The following is a 24,627-nucleotide window of genomic DNA, read 5'->3' as shown; positions in this document are numbered from 1 at the left end:
GATCAGCCTGGCTGGGTTTGGGCACTGGACAGGAATAGTAGCCCTCCCGTTGCTCCCAGGAGGGGAAAAGGCTCCACCACTTTGAGGTCTAGAACTTTCTGTACCTCGGCTCTGAGGAAGGGCAGCCCGGTCTGCTGGAAGGGAGGGTTGAAGGGTGGTGGTGTAGGGAGGAGGGGCAAGAGGAAGCCCACCCGATAGACGAAACCCATCCGTCTTCTGTGATGGTCTGCCACGCCTCCAGAGGAGTGTCGTGCGACCAACAAAAATATCTTTTGGATGAATGTCAGCAGGGAGACTACCTGTCCCTGGAGAGGAGGCTGATGGCCGAGAGAAAAGCCAGCCACTTTGCTGTTCTTGCTTATGGCAGGGCCCACCAAACAGAGCTTCAGACCGGCACGCAGAGCGATCCTGAAACCCCCTGAACCGAGAGAAGGATCGAGTTGTGGGACCCTGACCTCTGTGTACAAGGGGCTTAGCTGGAGCTTTTTTGCCAGGGCCGATAAAAACATGGCGGTTTGAGTCCTCGCCTTAGTCTTCATGAGATCCTCATCTGTGGAGGAATGGAACAACTCCCTACCATCAAAAAGAAGGTCCAGCACTTTGTCCTGCACTTACTTTGAGAACTTTGTTGCATGGAGCCACGCTTGGTGGGAAATGTCAACCCGGAGCATAAGGCCTCGAGCAGAGGCATCTACATGGTGAGCCACATCCTCCAGTAGATCCTGTGCCAACACTCTGGCGTCCTACAAACCGGCCTTGAAGTCTTCTAGCCTATCCGCAGGTATACACTGCTGGAGATCATCTAGCTCCCTCCACAGCCTGACATTAGCTGCTGCCAGGATGAGCTCGGTGTTAGCCTGATGAAGTTGGAGCGCCAAATTGGAAAAGACTTGCTTGCCAATGGCGTCAAGACGTTTGTCCTCCTTGGAGATGATTTGGGTCGCTGCAGTGGAGAATGTAGAGGCCAGTTTGGACTGGAGGGTGGTTGCTGCCACCAGCGTTGACGATGGGAGCAGACAATCCGACACGGCTAGATCTTGCGAGTCGTGAACCTTGTATGGAGCATCAATCCTCCTGGTAAGATGCTGCCTGGTATGGGGTTCTCCCCCCCCCCCCCCCAGACCTTGCAGGCCTCAGCCAAAACTTTCTGGAGGAACAGGCCTGTGCGCTCATGATGTGATAAGAGTGGAGGATCCAGAAAGCACCCACTTCCTGTGGAGCGGGAGTCTTGGGCACTGGAATATCAAGCAAGGCCATCATATCCAGCACCCAATCATGAAATGCTCTAATAGAGCGAATCGCTGTCCTGGTCCACCTGGCCCTTATCCAGTGAAGCAGGAGCCTGATCTGCTGCATGTGGCCCCTCAGGCCTTAAAGTGTTTAGCGGTGCACCCAAAGTTTTTTCTATAGGGAAACGGAGGCAGGAGGATGTGATGGAGGCGGTGCAGCAGATAAAGGTGGCGGAAGTGGCACCACCGGGACCTGCATAGATCAGCCAGGGCAGAAGGCAGTACAGGAGGTTCAGGATACATTTCCCTAAAAAGACCCTTAAACGCCCTCATGGGATCAGAATGCATGAGTGTCTGAAATTTACCCAAAACACATCCTCAGACGAAGGTCTATGTGTTGGAGTGAGCAGGCGCCACTCGTGATGGGGATACCCCCATGAACGCAATGAGGATGGTTGCCAGGAAGGTCCTCCACCGGCTGGGTCCACATAGATAAGGGTTGCGGAAAGAACCAGGGAGCAAGATGAGGCAGCGGTTCTCGAGAGTGCCAATCCACTGAAGGGCGGTACAGGTTTTTGTTATCCACATGGCGTGGAAAAAACAGCTCAGTCCCAAAAAGAATCCCCCCCCCCCAGCACCAGCCGTAGTGAACGTTTGTAAGAGTACAGACAAAATGGCTGCTGTGGACAGTGGAGGTTGAGCCACCATTTTGTCGACACCCGAGGTGAACTGCATCACAGGAGAAGGTGAGGTAACGTCAGGTGACATGTGACACTTTAGCCTTGAAACAAGGATCCTCAGCCAAGCAGATACTGGCAGATCTAGGGTTGTTTCCTGAACACTTTCAGGAACAGCCCCAGAATTAGCCTCCAATGGAGGAACCTCGGCCGAGCCGGTACTCTAAGGCCTGAGGTGTGTGACCGCCTTCCTTGCACCCTTGACAGAGCTGGTACCACCACAACCCTGAGCGTGGGAAGGTTGAGGAATGTAGCTCACCGACAGGACCCTCAAAGAGGATCCCTCAGCTCAGCCAGTATTGGATTTAGCCCTACAAAGGGGAAACTCTGGATGGAACCCAGACCGCTTAGCTCCCTGAAGAGCGGCCTCGAGTCGCAACTGTGTGTGGAAAGCTCCAGAAATGGAGATGCGAATCCTGGTACCCAGAGCTACATAATTGGGCTAAACTTTAGCCCCAAAACGGGGAATCTCAAAAGAATGTCCGGTTTTGGCAGGCCCACTGTGGGAACCCTTGGAGGACGCTTTGGTCTGCCTATTAGGCCCTTGTGAGACACCTCAGGGTCTTGGAAGACCCTCCTGGTCTTGGAAGACCCCGGGAAGGAGTCCCCTGACCGGGGTGCCCTAAAAAGTAAAGAACTTACTGGGCATTTTTTTTCCTCGATGAAGAGCCGCAGATGCAGTGGAGGAGCGCGTTGAAACAGCACCTCCCACCAAAGACGACGACGCTGGAGTGCCCGACAGGGGGAATCGCAATAAAAACATTAGTCCCAACAATGTTCCGGGCCTGGACACTCAAGGCAAAGAGTGGGGAAGCGCCCTCGCGACACGACATTTGCATGTAGAATAGAACACGAATCCCAGACGCTACAGCATAGACGGAGGGCTAGATGACCATGGAAACTGAGCAGGAAGGACAAAGGGAATAAAAGAAAAAATTCCCGGTGATACGAGTACATTCAGCCCAGACCACGCAGAGAAAAGGACTGAAGGGCGATGCAGGGGGCGCAGCACAGGAAAAACAGGACAAACATTTTAATTGTTTATGCTTTTTGACAAAGTGCTCCGGTCCCACCCCGAAGACAGAATTTCCCAGAAGTATGGAGGAAAGGGGACGGGGCGTAGGAGTATGTCTGCCATTGCCTTACTTCTGTAATGCAAGACAGAAATTTACCATTATGTCTTTATGAAACAAAAACTTTAAAACAGAAAATGTCAACAAGTTTGAAATAGAAATTAAGAAAAATACACCTTAAAAATCAAATTCTTGATTCCAAGATGGTAGCCAATCCTGTGAGGACGTGATAACAGCAAGCTGTCCACGAAGAGGTTCCCAAAGACAGCTACCCTGCATGCCCCAAGGAGCAGATATAGAGCGGGTCCTTTCAGCCACTGCAGCACGAACACCAGCAACACCGCCAAAACTCTGCATATCACTGAAGCCCCACCTGGCATTCACAAACGCCCCCTCAAGCATCTTACACAGGGTGACAACGTGGCCTCGGGCGGCCCAAGAATAGCTTAAAACAGAGTACAGACCGTTGAGGTATAACGTCACCAAGCAACGTACCCGCAGAGAGACCCACGAGAAAGGGTGGGCTAGCAAGCAAAAGTAATATAAAGCTTCTCACCCTAGGGACAGCAAAAGGAAGAACACTCCCAGCAAGAAAACACAAGCAATAGCAGGCCCCATACTGCTGCTGGGCTAAAGAGCTTGACCTAGGAGACCAGCAAGGCAATCTACAGACGATCATAAACACTCCAGAGGACACTTCAGATAACCCTCCACGCAGAATGGCCTCCTCAACAGCCGACATTGAAGCCTACTTCCTTGAGTTCCAGGAAAAACTAGAGCTACAAACCAAACGCAATTCACCTTCATGGGGGAAATCAAACAATCCCATCAAAGACATAAGACATCACAGCCGACATCAGCAAGCGCCTTACAGGAAGAAGCAGAGGATACTTGCAAAATAGACGTGTCCCTAGAAGACCTGGCAAGTGTAGCCCAAAACATTGCATGGCAATGCGAAGACCTTGAAGGTCACGCAGATCAAACATATGCATCCAGAACCTGCCGGAAGAGAGGCGATGGTGACCTGAAGCCTACGCCGTACAGATCTTTCCGACCTTCTGGGCTCGGAAGCGTCAGGTGAAATCCCAATAGACAGACTCCACAGGACTGGCCCCAAACGACAGGAACCGGGTGTGCGGGCAAGAGACTGTTTGTTAGCCCTAGCAGGGTATCCTCCAATAGAGGCTATAGCGGCCTGCACAGCGGAACCAATCACCTTTAACGGGGCGGAAATACGCCTACATCAGGAGCCGACCCTCCAGTAGAGAAATGAGGGTGGTGGTGAGACGGCCCTAGGACAAGCAAATGAAATAAAATTGACATTCCTCTTTGGACAGCTGAGAAGGCCGCCAGCAGAGGATCACAAGGGAGGAAGGGGCGCACTTGCTTCGCATTGAGGAAGACTAAGGCGGCCCAGGATACAGATGCGCCGCGGATCTCCCAACATTAAGTCATGGGAATGGACACCAGCAAAGAGAAGCCACAGCTACGAGGCCCACAAAATCAGGACCCCCAAAAAGCTACAGGCAACGCAAATTTGGAAGGAATGCGACACTGGGAACCAACAGCACTAACACCCCAGCAGGATACCCAAGCTGCAGACCCAGGGGACAGAGCCGGCAAATGGACGAAAGAACGTGGAATCACCACAAAGGCATTAGGACGCCCCGAGTTGGCCCTGGGAGGACCTGCAAGCTTAACTCCCAGACGTCAGGCTTGGGAGACACTGACTCACACCAGGGCAGGGGGGGTGATGAGGGTGTGAAGAGCAGTGGTACCTAACAGTACTTGGACAAAGGGTAGGGGAGCCCAAATTGGGGGAGGCCCCCCCCACCACAGTTACATCTAGTGGGGGGGAGGGGGATTCGAGTAACTATTCCCAGAGCACAGGCTCCTAGGCAATTGAGAATCCTCAAGTAGGATGGTCCAATTCCCCACACTTCGAGTCGAAAGGAATAAGCTTGAAAGGCTACTCCCACAAGACAGTGCGCTCCAAGAAACGCATATAAAGCATGCGGGCAAAGTCCGACTGAAGTTAAGGCGATACCCGCAGATCAGGCAAACGCCCAGGGTAAACCTGCAGGGGTTCTTATAGCAACAGTGTTGGGCAGAATTCTGTGCAGTGCCCTTAGGGACCACTACACACAATTAAGCCTACAGGTGGCAATACAAGTTTTACCTTTGGTACAAGCCTGTACTACTAGGTTATAGTGATAGCAGTAGCGGCGCAGCCGGGCTTACCTCAAGAGAATATGAGCAGTAGCAGAGATTACACAAAGGGACCACAATTACTGTGACTCAAGCAAACACTGACTCAAGGTGTCAGGTAAAAATATATATATATACATGTACATTTATTTGTTAAACTATTTGTTATTAACACGAAACAGAACACGTTACCGTGATAAACGCGTATCCGCGGCAAGAAATGCTACCGGGGTAAAAACACACTTAGCACCCGAAATACCCAGAGAGAGTTGGTGGCAAAAATCACAGGCAATATGTTGGTTAGGCAGACAGAATCGAAGAACACACAGACAGGAATTCAATAGTCAAGGGGCCGGAGCCAAAGTCAAATGACACTGGGTGCCTGTTGTCAAGGATCACACAGTCGGACAGTTCGAGATTCAACGTTGCCAAGAGTACTTTGATATTGTCAATGTTCGGAAGCAAAATGATGAGGGAAAAGTAAGGACAAGCCTTAAAGTAGAGAAATAGGGATTTCCCCCAAAATCCTCAAACAGGACACAGTACCTTTCTCAAAGAACGTAGCAGGTGCCACGGCAGTTCCTGTTGGTTTCCCGCAGACCCACGCTTTCCTGCAGTTTCAGCACGAAGGACGATGAGGGGGTCAGCACCACACAGGGATGAGGGTGGCAGCAGCGACAATAAAAGGTGCGCTCCTTAAAAACAGGAGAGGTTCTTCAGGCGGCTATCCAGACAACTACAGCAGTGCTCAGCGATATTCAACCACGAAGGCGACGAGCTGGTTATTCCCACCAGGCTCAAGGGAAGAAGACTTCGGACTGGATCTCCTCTTAGTCGTTGAAGGGTAGATAGCTCAGGGCTTCACCAGTACGGGGTAGTTGCAGCAGTCGACCTCTCCTCCACTTCTCGTCAGTTCCTTGTAGTTCCAGTGGCGACTCTCTGACTTCCAGCCCAAGAGACCTGCCTTTTATGCGCAAAACCCTCATTCTCACAGCCTGGCTGTCAAATACCCAGCAGTGGGGTTGTCCAGCCCGGACAACCACCTTGTCCAATCAGGTCAAAGTGCGACTTGGGTTTCCTAGGATACCCTGTGCAGGGGGTGACTACACCCCTCCCTCACATTCAGCCCACCTAGACACCCAGGCCCCTTGAGGAGGGCGTCAAGGTAGAAGCCTGCCAAAAGGCAGTGAACAAAGGAGGCAAACCTGGTTTGAAAGTAAGTAAAACACAAGAAGGACTTTAACAAAAAGAAATGGCTAATACACTGCACCGGAGCCAAACGAAAAAAGGATTTGGTCAAGCAGGTTTAAGTCTGAGGCAAACACAATAGCCTACAATATTACCACAGTTAAACAAGAGAACCACGGTAGAAATTTAGGGTAGATAGCACAGCCACCAGCCATGTCTAAATGCTAAAAGAGCGAAACAATGCTCTAGGAGGTACAGAAAAAAAAAGTTAAGAGTTAACACTCCCAGCACTCCATGCAAGTTGGTGTGTACTGGATCTGTGGTTAGATTCGACTAAGTAAAGTTAATGGTAACTTTACCCTTTTCTGGGGGACGGTAGTCACCTCAGAAATGGAGTCGGGGGAAGTCTGAATGACAACCCTGTGCCACTGCACAGAAGGTGCTGTGTGACACTGCACAGAAGGTGCTGTGTGACACTGCACAGAAAGTGCTGTGTGACACACACAAAGAGGGGGCTACAAACAACAAAAACAGGTCAAAACACAGCAAACTAACAGCAAGAGTGGGGGAAAAGCTCACACTCTTACCAAGTGGAAAGAAACAACTCCAGAGATACAGCAAAGCTGCTGAGGGACTCACTAGGTAAGGGAAATTGGGGAGAATTCTCATTTCATGGCTAACACTGAACAAGGGCAAGCAGCTCAAATGAAGGCTACCAAAGCAGACAAAGAGGGGCCATACGTGTGCGTTACCCTCCGAATAGACAACAGTATTGACAATAGCAACAATATATGCCCCCAATTCCTGGCAAGACTGTCCTAAGGACAGTTCTATCCGAGTTAGGACAGTTCTATCCGAGTTGGAATTATTCAATCAAGGGGAGATCCTGGTGATGGGAGATTTCAATATGGCCTGGGACAGACAGGAGACCAAAGGAAACACGCAACCACATCTCACCATAAGCTGCCTTAAAATTAAAAACACCTTGCACGCCAAAATGTGTGGCCATCATTGAAAAGATCAGAGTCGGGCTTCACGTTCTACTCCCACACGCACCGACTATATATGGTCTTCAACCATGCTCCTGGCAGGTTTACACAGATGGACCTTCACACCATTGCACTCAGACCACACCCCCACCCCATTTAAATACCAATTAATATCCAAAGGCAAAAGCAGGGGCTATGGAGCTGGGGCTTTACACAGGAGGTGCTCACAGACGGTTACGCTCACCTGGCTCCCACAGGGGCGTCGATCTGAACTGGACAGCTGCGGCCTCCACCAATATTACGCCTAGTGTCGAGATGGACTGGCCCACCTAGCTTTGTTTGCTTGGCCCGTAGGAATATTCTTCTGCAAATGGAGAAAGGGAATTAAGCACCCGTGGAGTTGAGCGTTAACCCTCCCTCACTCCCGCTGTTCTCCCCACTGATCACCTTTGATGTCCCCTCTTATAGTCTCACCTGATGGTTTGGAAAGATGAGCTCTCCATCCTGCATTGAGCGCAGGGGCGCGTTGATAACCAGTTCCTCCACTGGCTCGAAGGAATTGGAGAGTTCCAGAACAATATTGACTCAGATTCCCGGCAAGACGCCCTAAGTATGTAGTTCGTAAGAGTGCAAATGTCTGACTTTCACTCTTGTCTGATTCCTTGCAGGTTGCAGCTTGACCCTAATGAAGAGTTCCTCGTGGCAACCGGTAATGTTCTGGTAATGATTTGTATTGTCCAACACAGTTTGATAAAATAATGTCAATATGTAACCTGTTGCTTTCTCCCTTATTCAGGCGCTGAGAGAAAATAGGAAGTCTCGGGGAATAATGCCTCCGGCGGTAGTCTATGGGGGGTAATTAATATTGCCTCTGTGTATTCCCTTGACTCACCTTGCTGTTCTCGTCTTCCCCTTAGGTGCCGGAGTGCGGCAGGAGCATGCAGAAAGATGCGGTGGAATGTGAAGATGCTGCGAAGGCCGGTGAGTTCAGTGCGGCGCTGCTGCAGGCGAGGCGACGAGCATAAAATAACTTCTTTCTTCCAGCTTGAAGGATCGGGAATTCAGGTAAGGATCAAAACGTATTGCTCTTGTTCTAACCTTTTCTCCTTCTCTCCCCTTTTTCTAGGAGCTCCGGACTCGAGGCGGGCGTGGCAGAAAACTGGATGCAGACTTACAGGCACGGTGAGCGGTGCGCTGCTGGATGCAGAACACGAAGCGTGTGCTGCTCTTCGGGCGTGGTTTAAATAGCCTCCAAAGTAGTCCCAGGTAAGTATTCCTCCCCAGCCCCAACCGAGTATAAAAAAATAAATTAAAAAGAAGAGTCCCTTAGGTAAAGTAGTCCCTTCCAAGCCTCCTTTGGCTTGGAGCTCTTGCAGCATGGTCTGCATCAGGTAAGTTAATCTACGAGCCTGGCCAGGACTGACTCTCCATATGAGCCTGGCGCCATAGGCACCAGAACTGCACCCAAATAGCCCCTAGCAGGGGCTGTTGGGTTTGCTTAGTATAACTTGATGCCTGCTTCCGGGGTTGCTGGACTTGGTCTGGGTCCCCGGGGGTAGGCATCATGACAGACTCAGTTATGTGGGAAGAAATAGAAGGGAAGATCAAGGAATACGTTGAACAATGCAGAAACTGGGAATCCTGAAGTATCAGTATGGGACGTCGTCAAGGCCACGATCTGGTGTGTGGGTGGGGGTTGAAACCCCCCCCAAACCCGGGCAACTGCGAGCAAGCAACTGCGCGCCCTGCAAACAGAGCTTGAAGATGACCTCCGGGACATCATGGATAGAATGGTACAAGATCCCAGTAGAGTTTTACAGAGAAAATACCAAAACGAAAAAGGCAAGAAACACCTCCAGAGGAGGAAAGGAAGGAACCGGTTAGGGTAAAAACAGAAATACTACATGCACGCCAATAAGAGAAGCGATCCGGAGCCTACCCCTTCATAAAGCCCCAGGTGCAGAAGGGTACCCAGCAGCATTTTACCAAACATTCCAGCAGGCCCTGGCACAGAGGTTGGCCTCATTGTTCAACTCCTTTGGGGACGCCTTTCGCCATCACCCATACGATGGAGGAAGCCAAGAGCATACTATTCCCCAAACCAGCTAAAGACCCTGCACAATGTGGGTCATACAGGCTTATCACCCTCAAACATAGAGGCTAAGTTACACACAGATCTTGGCCAATGTGCTAAAAACCCTCCAAGAGCCCATCCATCCAGACAAATCCGGATTTATACAACAAAACGCATTATGTACTCTGCGAATGGGAATCCAGTGCAAGAGATGCTGCCATCCTCCACCTTAGACGCCGAAAAGGTGCTCGTTGGGGTTGAATGGTCCTTCCTATTTAACACCATGGAGAGGCTGCCCCCTCTCCTATACGCCATCCACCTAGAGCCTCTTAATAGCCCTTAAGACCAACCAACCAATCAATAAGGGGACCCCGTTGTGGGGGACCCCAGTGTGAGAAGGAACCATACAGTCATGGCATATGCAGACAATATGAACACAGAATCATCCCTTCAATGAGTAGTGCAGGAAATCAACATGTTCGGCCCAGTGGCAGGACTGAAAGTGAACAAAAATCGGAAATTCTGAATCACTCTCTGGGTGGAGAAGACCTCAAGCAGGCCAAAAAGGTTTTGCAATTTCGATTCGTACAAGGGGACAAACTCCTAAGGGTTACCATCACACCAACACTATAGGGGCTCTATAGGGCAAACTTCCCACCCCAGCCAACACTCGTCAAAAAGCAGCTACACCAATAGAGCCTTCTGTCGGATAAAAGCCCTCAAAATAGTGGTCCTCCCAAGCTCCTCTGTAGCCTTCAGCACTCCCTGTTCCGGTGCCGGAATCCTGAGAACTTCACAGATTAATAACCCCATATATCTGGAACGACCCCCCCCCCCACCGCACAAAGCAGAAAACAATGATGGCCCGTCAGCAAACGTGGGCTAGGCGTCCCAAATTTTCGCATGTACTACTGGCAGCCCAAATACAGGTAGTCAAAGACTGGTTTGCAGGCAGCTCAGAGAAACGTTGGACCCAAAAGGACCAGGCAGTAGTCGACACCCCACCTGTGGGAGGTCCTGTGGCTGCACAAGTCGGACGGCCCACAAAACATCCACCTATCAAAAATCCCAAAGCTGGGATAAACCCCCTGGGACAACCGAGCAATAAACAGGCAGATCACCTTCCCGTCCCCATATACACCTATGTGTGGTAATCCCCAATGTACAGCCATGCTATAAGGTTCCAAAACTGGAAAGAGGTAGGCTGCACACGTGACATGTCGCAGGACACCGACCTGAAACCATTTACCCAATGCAAATTAGAAATGGGACCAAGACGGATAGGATGCCTTACTTCCAACTACAATATTGGCTAATGAACCCATTCATGCGCGAGGCTGCAACCCGCCCCCTTACTCCATTTGAAAAATTCTTGGCCACCGATCCAGGATAGACATCTCATCTCTAACATACACAAACTGGGGCTGGAAGCAGAGCAGAACATAGGCCCAAAACACAAGATATAATGGGCAGACACACTAGGGGGGAACCAATTCCGCAAATGGAATGGCAACAACTGTGAAGGGACATTCCCAAACTCACCCGAGCTATTCAAATACGCATGTTTTGATGCATGAGCGGTTCCAACGCAGGTCATAATGGTGACGCTGGCAAACCTCTCTGGGAGGTAAGATATTCCTGGGCCCATCCACCATAGTCTGCCCCAAAAGCATTTTTTGTGTGCTTAAAAGCAGGTAATGTGCACACCTTCTCAATTACGCCTGCGTGGGTCCGCTCACGCCTCCTAGTGTGGATTCCCCCTCCATGGCTCCCCGCTTCCTGTTGTCCTTTTCCCCCGCCTTCCCGACCTCCCGACGCGATTGGCCCATTACACCCTCATAATGACACCCAAGGGCAGCCCCCTCGGCTAAGGGCCTGAGGCAAAGGGCGGCTCCAACAAGTGTCTGCAGGTGTCCGCAGGGGAAGCTAATGAAGCTAGGAGTCAGCAGACACCAACAAAAACTGAGTGTGGCATGGGTGGGGTGTAGAGCAATTACTCTATTCCAGAAAACCCCTGCCACTCTACCTTACCTTCCCATAGCATAGACTACCATAGACTTACATAAAGCATACTTAGAAAAACTTGTGACCACTGCAAATGTTGCCCTGCAATACATACCAATTTACCTACCAGTCTGCTAGTACCACACCTGGAGGGAACTGTGTAGATTAGCCTGCGTCGCATCTAGATGGGAATCAAGATTGTTAGCATGCACCACACTTAGCTGGAATCCTCAACCTAGCCAACCCTCAACCTAGCCAATGGCACATGGCTGCTCTCTTGCACTTTTCCAGCTCATTCCCACTGACTCACCCCCTCTCCCCTTTTCAGAGCCGCCAAAGTGCCGCTCCGGTGGTGGTGGTGTGCAGTGCAGGCTTCCATTAACATATGCCCTAGCCTGTGCACCATAACATAATACTTGTGTGAGATACATGTGCCTCACTTAAGAGTTGAGAAAATTTGCCTGCGCCGTATCTAGACAGGATTGTGAAAGTTGGCAAGTGCCACACCTAGACGGAATTAGATTGCCAAGCACTACACTTGCAAGGAATTGAGAATGTTGGCATGTCCCGCACTTGGATAGAATTATGAACATTGGAATGTGGGGTATCTGGATGGTATTGTTAGGGTTGGCGAGTGCCACATTGTGTAGGGCAGCAAGTGCCACACTTAAATAGAACTGTAAATGCTTGCATGTTAAATGTCACATAACCCACTAACCAATATATAAACTCTAACTCTCTGCATACTTAAAAAAACTCACAACCATCTCTCGCACAACCAGCTGCATGCACTTCACCACACTGCAACACCACATAAACCGCACCAATAGCACACGTGGACTGACACCGATCCAATACTCGCACCAAAGCTCAGTAGCCAGTGTCTACCGAGTTGAAGCTGCCAACAGTACACCACTCCTCCCACTATCCTACGCCCTCTTCACCTTACTAACCCATCCCACCTTCTCATTTACAGATCTTCCAGAGCTCCCGGGGACCAATTCTGTTGGCGACGGTGCGATATATAAGTACCGTTAACATAACATGTTTTGGAATAAGACAATGACTCAATGGCAACTCAGCCCGGCTCGCCTGCAACACATCTTAAATACCAAACAGTGTTAGCGGCGGAACCGGGGACTGGCTCCACATATGGTGGAGATGCCCAAAACTGGGAGACTTCTAGAAAGTAGTTAATCACAGCATAAGCGAAATATTTGGGTAACAGGGGCCCAGACGACCGAAAGAAAACATTCTGCACAGGAGGGCACAGCACATTCCACTGGGCGGCGACATAGCTGCAATGCTGGTTATAGCACAGAAATGGAAGTCTGGAACTTTATATCCCTGCCTCCAAGGGAACCACACCAAATTCATCATGTAATGGAAAGAAGTGGTCTTGGATTTCCTGCACAAAACGTTGAGAGACTAGAGGGAATATTTATCGGGACCACTTCAAAAGCAACCCTGTGGAAGTCAAAAGACTAAAAATACAACACTATTGTTTAAACGGTCCCTTGCTTCTCCAGTACCTTATTCATCTGGCTCAGTCATATGTTTGTTCATTAAATTCCAACATACTCTTTCAAACAATTTATCAAAATTATCAATTTTCATTTTATAAAACATTTCAATAAAAATCATCTTTTCTAAAACCAATTCTTGAACATTTTCAATATTTTGGGCCCTATTATCCCAAGTAAAACAAACAACACTGTTACCAAGTACATTGATTCTCTGTTCAATTCACCAGAAGGACAAGTTTTTCAAATTAGTAATCTATTATAAAACAATTACCTATCCTAGCAGGATAATCAATATTCCCAGAAACGTTCTATTCATCCATACTTCCGTCATCCATACATACAGTCATTCAGCAATCAACCCTACCCAACATGTTTCTTTCCTTTATTGTTGATCACAAGTCTAGGAAATTCTTCAGTTTGTTTTGTAGTATAACAGTTGGTTATGTATGACCATTATGGTCTTCTTGCACTATTTTGGACTTCTTGGTGAAAAGTCCTATGTTCTACTCCCATCCATCTTGTGTCTGGGCCAGAATTCCAAGAGGATATAATCTCCTTTTACTGTAGTTGATGTTGGTTCAGGGGTGCTCGTTATCGTGCTGTCCGTCGTCCCTCCGCAGTTACGTTGTCACAGAGGTACCAGAGTCGGAGGGTAGCGCTTTCATCTTATCGTGCGCCAGGATTTGCAAATGCAGTGTAAAATCTGGCTTCCTCACAGATACAGCCTCAGTTGATTTCTAATCCCACAGTGTTTTCTGGGTATACTTGTTTCTGCAGTCCTGGAGGCCCCGGTGATTTCCCGCACAATGTCTAAAGAACCATAATGTCCCCACAAACTGAAAATCCTGGTGATAAAGTGATGAAACAATGGAGCAAAAGCTTTGGGAATTGGGGAGGGGGGCCAGTAGTGTCAAAGTTGTACGTGTTCCAACAAGTATTCTTTTTCTATGCTTTTAACAAAATTCTGGGGCCGTAAAAGCCCACTGCCACTACCTCCCGCCCACGTAGCCTCCATCAAAAGACAGTTACATTTCGCCTCACCATAAACGGCTTGTGACGAAATCAGTTGTGCACTCCTTGACTAGATTGATCATTGAGTGAATAGCACAGTTTCTCATGAATAAACCTACTTCGAAACATATTGTTTATGGACAGGGTCATATCAACAGGCATAGGGTATACAATTTCAATTGCCAAATTGCTGATGGAACCTTTTGCAACTAGTTGCCAGAATGATATAGAAACCATTCCTCTTAAGCGTTCAAGCAATTGTTGCCATGTCATTTAGAGTGTTCAAGTTATAGTTCAGGGCTGGAAATAAATTCCCACCTTCCCATACACAAATATAGTTCAAACAACGAGATACACCAACCTAAAATGTATTACACTAACCTAACCTTTATTCAGTAACATGGAGACATGGCAGTGTTTTGTAGAAGAAATTATGCAATTACCCACAGTATAGCAAAGGAATTGCAGGACAGTCTTAAAAATACTGATTGTAAAACAGAATATATAGTTACCTATTGACAACTTATGTTGATCTGGTGGTTAGCAATTATTTTAACAAAAATAACTGCTCAAATAACACTCCAATGCTGGCCATTGGAACCATTGAGAGTAGGGGAGAATTTTCCACTGAACTCACATTTGTCCCTTAAAACTGGCTGTCAAAGGATGACAGCACTGTCAAGAGAACCCCAAAGGCAAGCAAAGGCTGCAGCAGGTTAAATCTCCAGCTGTTCACACAAGTGTCAAATTAGCAAATCGACTGAATTACATCACTAACCGCGATGGTGCTTATTTTATGGCTTAAGCCTAGGGTTAAACTATCTTTTAGGGCCTCTAGTGGTAGACATCACATTCTTAACTACAATATACAGCCAATCAAAAGCCTTAACAATATCAAATGGCTCATCCTCAGTTGATAGGATGAACTGTAAATCGTCGTGCAGCATTATAGTGTTCATGGATGATGATCTTTGTAAGGGGCACTATCGCCTTCCTATCTTCAAGCCTGTCAATTGACACCCGACTCTCCAGCCAATGCAAATAGTCCTACAAACCAACATAAGGTCGTGATCCCTTTCATTGAAAAAGCAGAAGACAATCAGATAGTCTTGCTGAAACCAACTAAAAGGTTGGGTGTCACTTGTTGGCAGTGGTTTTGGGGCGAAGAGGAGGATCACGGGATATTCTCAAGCTTCAGTAGTGGTGCAGGTTCATGGGGTTTCCTCCTGTAGATTAATGTAAAAAACACAAGGGCCGAGCTGTCATCTTTCTCTGCTCGCATATGCACTAGCAATTGAGCAGTTTGCAGAAATAATCTGCAAAGATGATACGAATGAGGGAGACATAAAATAGGATTGATGATCTGCCTTTTATTCAACCCACCCACATACCTAGAGGCTCTTAGGAAGGCTGATTGTATTGTAGATAGTGGAATGAGAAATGTCCTTTAAGATGGTGTAGAGAAACATTTTATTTCTAGGAATAAGGCTATATTGAGGTGCTTAATAATGTAACCTAAACCTTCCTGCATTGTGGAACCAACTTAATTACAAGTGGAGTACTTTGGGTTGGCTGCAACAGGTGCTTCAAACCCTTTTTCGTTTCATCGCATTATTGATTCCGATTCTGTCACACTATTAAGGCAAACTTAGGACTACACTACTTCGCCATCTATGGGAAGGGATGAGAAACCCAGTCAACGGCGTTATACTCCTGAAGCAGTGAAGGACTGGATACCCAAACATACCATTTAAATTATTTAGCTTCTTATCTTATAACACCAGAGACCAGCAGAGGCTAGGTAATGGGTCAAGCTGGAAAACACCATCAGGTCAAAACTGGCGAGTGTCTGGGTGCCTAGAGCATGTCTGCCAAAAAGATCAGGGAAGCTTCCCACCTTTGGACCACTGTGGAAGGTACGGAAGAAGGACAGAACTACAAATACATTTTTATCATGGTCATCAGTTTTTAGTTCTTGTAGGCTCTGCCATTCTTAGAAGCTTTTTTTATATTTAGAGTGTTTAGTTTCAAAAGAAACTAATGGGCACCAAAAAACACAAATCTTCATCAAATTAACAAATACAATCAGTTTAAAACACTCCAAAAATAATAAAAGTTAAACTCCCATCTATTTTTTAGCAGCAATATAAATCCATATTCTATAAAGTGCATTGCGTACCAAGACATTTCCAGAAATCCAGACTCTTGATAGCATCAGGGCAATAGACAAACCCACCCAGCTCTCAAACTGTGGGTCAGGATACCAACACTGCAGAAATACATGTCTTGGCGTCTCAAGTTTACCGGGAATTTTACATATTCAACACAATCTGTGCTCCAAAGTTACACCCAATCTATGACCTACTATACAAAACAGGTAACTGATTGACCCAGAGCAACAGGATAAACCTATGCACCTTTACAAAAGGGCAAATTGTCCATTATCTTTGTGGGGGGTCAAAAAGTGTGCGTGTTCTCAAAGATCTCAACTGATGTTTAGTCTCCTCAATTTATCATGTTTAACAATCCAGTCCCAGGCCCCCAGCTTTACCATTTCCGACTCAAAGCTGGAAGATCTGGAACTGGTTAACTAGCCAAAAGATCCATTTGAACATCTTATAACAGAGCTTCAAGCAAGAGGTTCTCTGCAAGTAACAATGGGTAGATGCAAAGAGTGTACCCACTACCTTCAATATTGGGTAACTTTTTTCTTTATGAAACTTAAAATAAAGCAAACCTTTCTTTTCGATAACCTGTCTGAGTAACTTCAAACCCATCTAGAGCCATATAACAGAAATTGGCACACAAGGAGGCAGGGATAGAATTCTCGGCCAAAACAATTCCCAAACATTTTAGGTTCACACCAGTTTTTAGGCCTCTAATCCATACAGAATGGATGGACTAAAACATTACCTATATAAATGCAGTATTCTGTCCATGCTGTATTCAGGAGTGCCTTTCTTTCTTTAGACACATATGAACTCCCCACATCCATCTTTACTCCCAGGTACTCATAATCTACATATTCACATTTTCTTCCCATCAGGGGCGAGGGACCAATTGCCATAAGTTCCAGAGTCCTCAAAGATGAATTCAGTCCACCAGAGGTATGGTAGAACACAAGAACATCATTTGCATAAAGCAGACTGCCTGTATGCACTTGTCCAATCCTGGGTCACACAATTATGTATTCTCAACTTTGATAGTAGATCCGATGGGTAAAGGCTGAACAGGAGAGGGGCCAATGCGCAACCAGTTTTCACCCCCCTCTTTGCTGCAATAGGAACAGTGAACCACCTCACCAACTGTCCAACCTAACCATTACATCCGTATCGGTGTGAAGCCTCCTAACCAAGGTTAGCAGATCTTGTGGGCAACCCAACAGAGCCAATTTAACCCATTACTTCAAATTAACAGTGTCAAATACACCACGACAATCTATGAAAGCTGCATAAAGCACTGGGTTACCTATCACTCTAGCTTTAACTATAATGTGGTCAATCATCAGCAAGTTGTGTGTCGTTGAGCTCCCCTCTCTGAATTCAGAGTGCACATCGTCTAATATGTTTTCACTACCCACCCACTTTTGCAAATCCTTCACAAGCACAGAGGCAAAAATCGTGCCGGTAACAAGATGTAGCAGAGCTTTTAACAAGTAGGTGAGCTCGGGAGAGACATCAAGTTCCTGAATAGAACGACTTAGGAGATTCTCCTGCAGGAAAGGTGCAAGGTTTTGAGCCAATGTTGGTCCAATTCACGGGTGATAGCGCCCAGCAAATTCAGACCTATTGAGCTCCTGCTTCTAACCTAGGAGAACCCGGCTAGCTTGAAAGCAAGAGCTACGTTTGGCTCACCAGGCCAATAACGTTAAGAATTAGGAACATCTAGTACTCATTTAAACATAATGAATCATATATAACGGCCAAGAAGTTTAACTTTACATCTCAATGGTATGTTAAAGGATATTTATACTGTGCATTATCGTCACCGGAGTGGTCCTCTGGCCGATCTGAAAGGGAAAGAGGGTGGCGGTGGGTTAGTCTGTGATGTGCTGTTTGTTGGCAGCATCAGTTCGGTTAATCCTGTTCGCTGAACCCAAGTGTGCTTTTCGGTTGGTTGCAGTCATGTGCTGTTGTGCAAGACTACGTGTGGTTTGTTTTGTTGTAGCGGAGTAGAGAAGTGCGCGCGGTATGTTGTGCTTGGGTGGAGTACAGAGGTGTAGGCAGAGGGGTAAGATTTTTTGTATGGTTGGTTAATGGCATCACCATATAGATGCAACTCAGGCTAATATTACAGTTCTGTCTAAATATGACGCAATACTAATCTCCATAATTCTGAGTGCAACGCATAGCTTAACTTCACCTGGACAGTGTGAACACCTAAATTGGAGGCACAACATGCAAAACACCTATATTTTAGGTATCTGGACAGAGGGAGAACGCCCAAGTATGGTACACAACAGTAAATTAGACAACTGAATGGTTGGCTGACAGCAGTGATATGGGCATTCTTTACTAGCTGGCTGATTTTTATAGTCTATGTTGTGTATGTAAGAGACGGGGCTTTTTGGAATACAGTGATTGCTGTACTCTGCAGCCAGACCACACTTATCTTGTTAGTCGCTGCTCGTACTGGCTTTTCAGGTGAACATGGGCAAACAGTCTGGAGCAGCCGTTCGATTTGGGGCCCTTAGGCGAAGAGGCTGTACAGTCAGGCTTATGTGCAAGTTAGATTTACATACACTATGTCCTCCCGACTGGTTGCCCGAGCATTGGGGATGCCCGATAACTGGCTTTAATTGCTGCTCATTTGATCAAAATTGCAAAACATGTAGAGGATTGGTCTATGAAGTTGTATTCTACAACCCAGAAAATAAAAAAGGGTGTATCGGCCACTTTTACTCCATAAAAATAAAATAGAAACAGACACATAGGAAGGACCCCATCAACCTGCTTTCACCCACATAGCTGTATGGATTGGTTCAGATCAGTAATACATGTAGTGCCACAGGAAAAAACGTAGCTCATTGCTTCCCAATCTTTAGAGGTAAAAATGTATCTTTCAATGAGCATGAATATGTGCACAAGCATACTTATTGCTGTAGTGTTGTACAGTTAAAACATATATTGGGAATGGGACTTTACCTACTGCCCAATCCACCCCGCCCCCCCAACTTTAAAAATACTCTACTAAATATTAGCTGGAGCACTGCTAGACACAAACAGTGAAGCCAGAGGGAAAAGGATTTTTAAGTAACTGATGGGTCAGGTCCCTCATTGGCAGTAAAACGCCCAGGTCTGCCCAATTCACCTACATGTATTTTCTCTGTGTGGATGTCACTTATAAGTACATGGCGGATTGAGCATTGATCGGAACATTCGCCCGCTGAGTCAGCCCCATCAAAGACACCAGGGTTGCACTCGAGTTGATTTAGCAGCCGTGTGTGGTCACAGTTTAGTTTAGTTTCTACCGCGTGCCGAACCCTGGGGTAACTGGGCACTGGAGACAGAGGAATTTACAGCAGAGTTTATACATAAAGGTGATAACAGTAAGAGCAGTTGACAGGCTTACATGGTGGTTGGCACAGAAAACGAGTACATGTGTCAGATAGCGGTGGGATTCTTGTTGGCAAGCCAAGACTTTGTTTTGGCTCTGAAAGTCCAAAAGGAGGGTTCTGCTCTAAGGTTCAGCGGTATAGCGTTGTGTTTGGCGGCTAGGACCGCGAAGCTGGAACCACCCGCTTTTTTTTTTGGGGGGGAATTTGGGGATGGAAAGACAGTTATAATACAACGTTCTATTTGGTCTGGTAGAGGTGCGTTTGATGAACTTGTCTGCCAGGTATTTGGGGGCGTCATTGGAGAGGCATTTGTGGACGATGAAGGATCTGAGGGTGATTCTATCTCATACAGGGAGCCAATGGGCATCTTGTCTAAAGCTTGAGATGTGCGAGTGTTGCGGGATACTCAGAGCAGCTCTGAGTGCATTATTCTGTAGCACCTGCAGTTTATTCAAATTGCGTTCTGAGGAGACAAAGTATTGAAGTAGTCAATTTTTTAAAGCACTAGCGCTCTGGCAAGTGTAATGCAGCTGGAGGGCGAGAGGAAGGGTTTGCAGGCATTGATGAGCTTATTCGTATAAGCTGTGGAAGTGGCTGTGGCGTACACCTGTTTTTGAGCGATAGTGTGGTTATTAGGTTACAGTCTATGTTGATAGACAGCGGGGGTCCAGTTTGCTTAGCCGTGGTTGGGAGCCAACAAAAGAGCCCAGTATTCTCGTCATTGAGGCATATGCCGTGTTCTGCCATCCAGGATTGAATCTCCAGGTAAAGGTTGTTGATCCATGTGGAATCCTTTTCATAGCAGCCTGATAGGGTGATGAGAACCTTGCTAGCATCAGCATAGTTTGTTTATGTGACACCCAGGTTATCAAGGCGGTCAAACAATAGGTTAGTGAAGATATTGTATAGGGTCGGCAAGACGCAGAACCCTTGGGGGGGACGCCACAGAGGATGGGGATGGGCTGAAGCCCCCGGAGAGAAGACCCGGGTGGTTTGGTAAGCTAGGAAGGATTGGACACTTTCCCCTCGAAAGGTAGTTGAGAAAACGTGCCCCATTAAAAATGTATGTTAAGAGAAGTGCAGCAAAAACACACATTATTAATGTACTGCTGACACTTCCATGCTAGCATTGGCCTAGACGTCTTGTTTTGTGGCAAAGCCTGTGAGCGCAATATCGTTTACAATGCTTTGTGTGTGCTGAAGAATAATGAAACAGTTTTCGAATGGGATTTACTGACCGTGCCGGTGATGTCCTGCCAGCACGCTCCTGCCAACATGGTACACGACTTCATTGCCTTGAATAAGATGGCGAAGACACTTGTTGGCGAAGTTATCATGTAGGTTGAACAGTACTGATAAAGTTCCGGAGCCGTTACATCACCCAGATTTAGCGTGGTCGGGACATACATTTTATAACGGCGTTCGTGTTACTTGGTAAAGAAAGGGCGAGAGTACCGCGCGCTGGAGAACCTCGGGATATGATAGTGCGGGACTTAAGTCTATAGCGGCTTGTGATCTTTCTGCCGTCCCAAAAAGGGCCTTAGACAGACAAGACGCATGGCGAGAAAACAATTTCTATGGGGCACCGCCTTGCACATAGAGAGAGAGGGTAGTTTTTAAATTGGGATAGTGGCAGACCGACAGTTGAAATCACACCTCCCTTCTTTCTACTCACCAAGCGGATGAAGCCAAAGCCACGGTCGCGGTTGATGAACACCTCGCTGGGCTCGCCATACTTGACGAAGAGCTTTCTGAAATCTTCCTCAGTCAGATCCGGGGGGAGGTTACCAACGAAGAGGCGGCAGCGCTGCGTAAAGGGCTTCTCGCCGGGCTTGAGAAGGTTCTTAATGTCCAGAGTGATGGGCACACGCGGCTCTTCCTCAACCTCCTCCTCCTCCTGCGGCTGCTCGATCTCATCCTCGGGCCGCCGCTCCTCCTCCTCTTCGGGCCGCCGCAGCATGGTCGGCTCTGGGCCGCGCTTACCCCGACCACCGCCGAAGTTGTAATCATAGCGGCCCTGGTTACGGCCAGCTGGAGCGCCTCGGTACATTGACATGACGGGTGCGTGGAGTACAGTAATGGACAACAGGAGGTCGGAGTAACACAGGCTCTGCTGCGGCTTCAGTGGCGCAAACAGCTCTCTACCAATATGGCGATGAAAAACGAAGGGACGCTGGTCCTGACGGTTGTGGGACGTAATGCGTCGATCCAAATATGCCCCGCCCACTCCCGAACATTCCGTCGTCGAAGCCCTCGCCTCCTACTGAAGAAAGGCTTATGCACCAGAAAAGTATCAGAGGGAAATCGACGTCTGCGTGTTTGTGGCGGTACTTCCAAGACAATCATCGCTTACAGTGACTTCTTTTTATTTTAATACTTTATTTTATTTTATACAGTATTATTGAATGAAGAACAACATAAGTTGATAGACATCATGTGTGAAGTAATCGACGTCTATGTACAATAGAAGTGACTTTAGAAGCACAAACTATAGCACAAACTCCCACAGACGCTGTGTGCCCAATTCACTGAACCTTTTTCTGGCATGTGATGAGCGTGGAAAAAAGGTCTGTCACAGTTTATAAAGGGCAGTGCTTGCTGCATGACTTTTAACCACCACCTCTGTGCTGTGCTACTGTGGTAAGCAGAGAAGGGGGGAGGCGGGTGTAGGTTCGAGCTCATTCGTGTTCAACTCCGTTCCTGCAACTTATATATATTTGATAGTTGCACTGTGTGTCTTATTTCCAAAGCTGGAGAGGCTCTAGCTTCCTGATCACTGCAGGTAAACTGTGCTGTGGAACACCTTAGCCCCAATCTGAGAGCAGATCAATCGTATTGGTAATTCTGAAAAAGACTAAAAACGTGGCTCTAAATATGTCGATTGTATGTCTAGTGTATGTATCACTATGTTCCTGCAACCCAAGTTTTGCCCAGCTAATATATTTATTTTTTTATTTTTATTGGTTTGTTACAAACCTTTAAAAAAGTAAGTTACAGAAGTACAAGAATGAAACACAATCTGAATAACAGCATGGGAAAGGGCAGAAACAAACGTAGGGCCATCATCTATTCTGCACCGGAAGCCCTGCAGGAACCATTTTTCAAGGTAGTTAAGCATCAACCACATATTGAAAATGAAGGCCATAGCATATGTTCCAGAAACCGGTAAAAGCCGGCACTTAGTTCAGCATACACTACATGATTTAGCCGTTTTAGTGTCTTTGGCTGTTGGATTCTAGGTTCGCTTCTGCCTTTAATAGTTTATCCACCATAGCTTCCAGAAAAAAAGGTTAGCTCGAATGTTAGACTACGCTCCAAATCTTGAGAAAGTTGTTTCCAATAATAATAATATACAGCGCCTTCATGCTCCCAGGTTTAGTGCGCTTTATAAATGAAAAAATAATAATGATTACAGCCTATGTAATGATATAGCAGTGTCAACTGTTAGGGGTTCCATGTCTTAAAATTGCGGCAAAAATGCAGTGGTTTTTCCGCGGATGCGGGGGACACCCCTGCAACCCTCGGACCCATTATACTGTAGAGGAGGTCCTGAATAAAGCCTGCATTCCAATCATCCATTTTGAAGTTCCAGGAACGTTCACACTGAGATATGTGACGTATGATGAGCAAATAAACCAGCAGAGAGCCGCAGTAGGGCTCTGCCCAGTACCTTTCAGAAGAACGTCACCTATCGAAGTACCAGTACCAAGGAAACCATGGACAGTAAGTTACCCATTGAGAAAACCTTAGCAACAAATGAAACAAAATGAAGATCGTCTGAGTACAGTCCCTGAAGAAACCAAAAAGGCCTTGATGGAAGACAAATGGTGACGTCACGAGGACCGGGACTGACTTGCAGATAGAAGAATTGACAACCCGAGAATGACGCAAAGAGGCGAAACGTCATGAATAAGGATATCGTGAACTTAAAGTAGAAGAACAATGTCAAAATGGAAGACGTTTAAAGCTATGAGCAAGGCAAAGATATTCGACCAGTTTACACCTGTAACTACGCTTGGAACCACAAGGAAGCTAAGAAAACAGTGCGGCTTGCTATGCTTAGTAGAAGAATAGTGCGGCAAGTGCCATTATACATAATATACCTCAAACGAAGCACATTATTATAAGTATATTTCTACTTTGCACAAGAAGTAGAATCAACCCAGGTTACTAAAGGCCATACGAGAAAAGCTTCATATCTAACAAAACGAGAAGAGACGGCTGAAATGAAACTCAGTAGAAGCAACTCGTGCCAGGAAAGCCAAGGTCATACCAATAGAAGAAACGAACAGTCGCTACATCTAATTGAAACTAAGAACAGAATATCCTGCCTCTGAAAGGTTGAGATAAGAAGGCGAAGGCAGGTGATGGGTGAAACGAAAATCAAATACACGAATTGAGGGAAAAGAAGCAAATTCACATTGTCTGAAACACGTGACCAGCTGAGCAAGAAGAAGCAAGGGTTCACACCTGCGCATGGCACCAGGCCAGATGAAGATATCAGAACCTTTTCCAGACAGAAGATGCAGTTTCGAGGCCAACCGCAGAGAACTAATTGACACATGGCTACTAAAGTTATGATTGATTGTAACAAGGACTGGAGGAAGGCCGGGTAACAAAGGGGCACCTCGCACCTGGCCGACCATTCTGCGTGCTGCTAAGCAAAGTAGAAAATTATGCATGGGGTTGGTGCCAACCCAATCACAATGGACCAAATCATCTAGGGTCCTATAGTTAGTAGAACCAATGGGACGTTGTACTTTTAGTGACGTCTGCAGTAGTAATTTTTGAAGGAGAGGCTTAGATGCCCACCTAACAGTGTTTACCCAATCCTCTCACTCCGTTACCATATACAGATATAGTACCTATAGTAAAGTTACCTTTTCCTAACCAATTGTCATGCCTGCTGGACATATCTCTGGACCGGGAACAACCTCTCCATACAGAATGAGTTACGCCCATAGAACCGCTAGACCGTTCTATTCGAAATGGAGGTTGTTCGATGCTTTGCCAGGAAAACGACATCTGCAT

General features: G+C 47.0%; 1 protein-coding gene across 4 annotated transcripts in view; it reads right to left on the bottom strand.

Moving 5' to 3' along the window:
* Window positions 1-21,831, bottom strand: part of PSPC1 (paraspeckle component 1) — a 998,435-nt gene extending 976,604 nt beyond the window's left edge. For 3 of the 4 annotated variants that reach the window (XR_011284271.1, XR_011284272.1, XR_011284273.1), the window contains exon 1: window positions 21,272-21,779. Coding sequence is in view for 1 of the 4 variants with exons in the window: in XM_069640796.1 (XP_069496897.1) it covers window positions 21,272-21,652 (381 nt within the window). In the remaining 3 variants the exon portion in view is untranslated. Of the gene's footprint in view, window positions 1-21,271 lie in introns of all 4 variants that reach the window. The other variant, XM_069640796.1, reaches the window with a different exon arrangement.
* Between the last annotated feature and the right edge of the window lie 2,796 nt (window positions 21,832-24,627).

The sequence above is a fragment of the Ambystoma mexicanum genome, chromosome 7q (assembly GCF_040938575.1).
Source record: "Ambystoma mexicanum isolate Mex_15411 chromosome 7q, UKY_AmexF1_1, whole genome shotgun sequence".
NCBI classification, from domain to species: domain Eukaryota; kingdom Metazoa; phylum Chordata; class Amphibia; order Caudata; family Ambystomatidae; genus Ambystoma; species Ambystoma mexicanum.
This window is presented reverse-complemented; position numbering and strand designations above follow the sequence as displayed.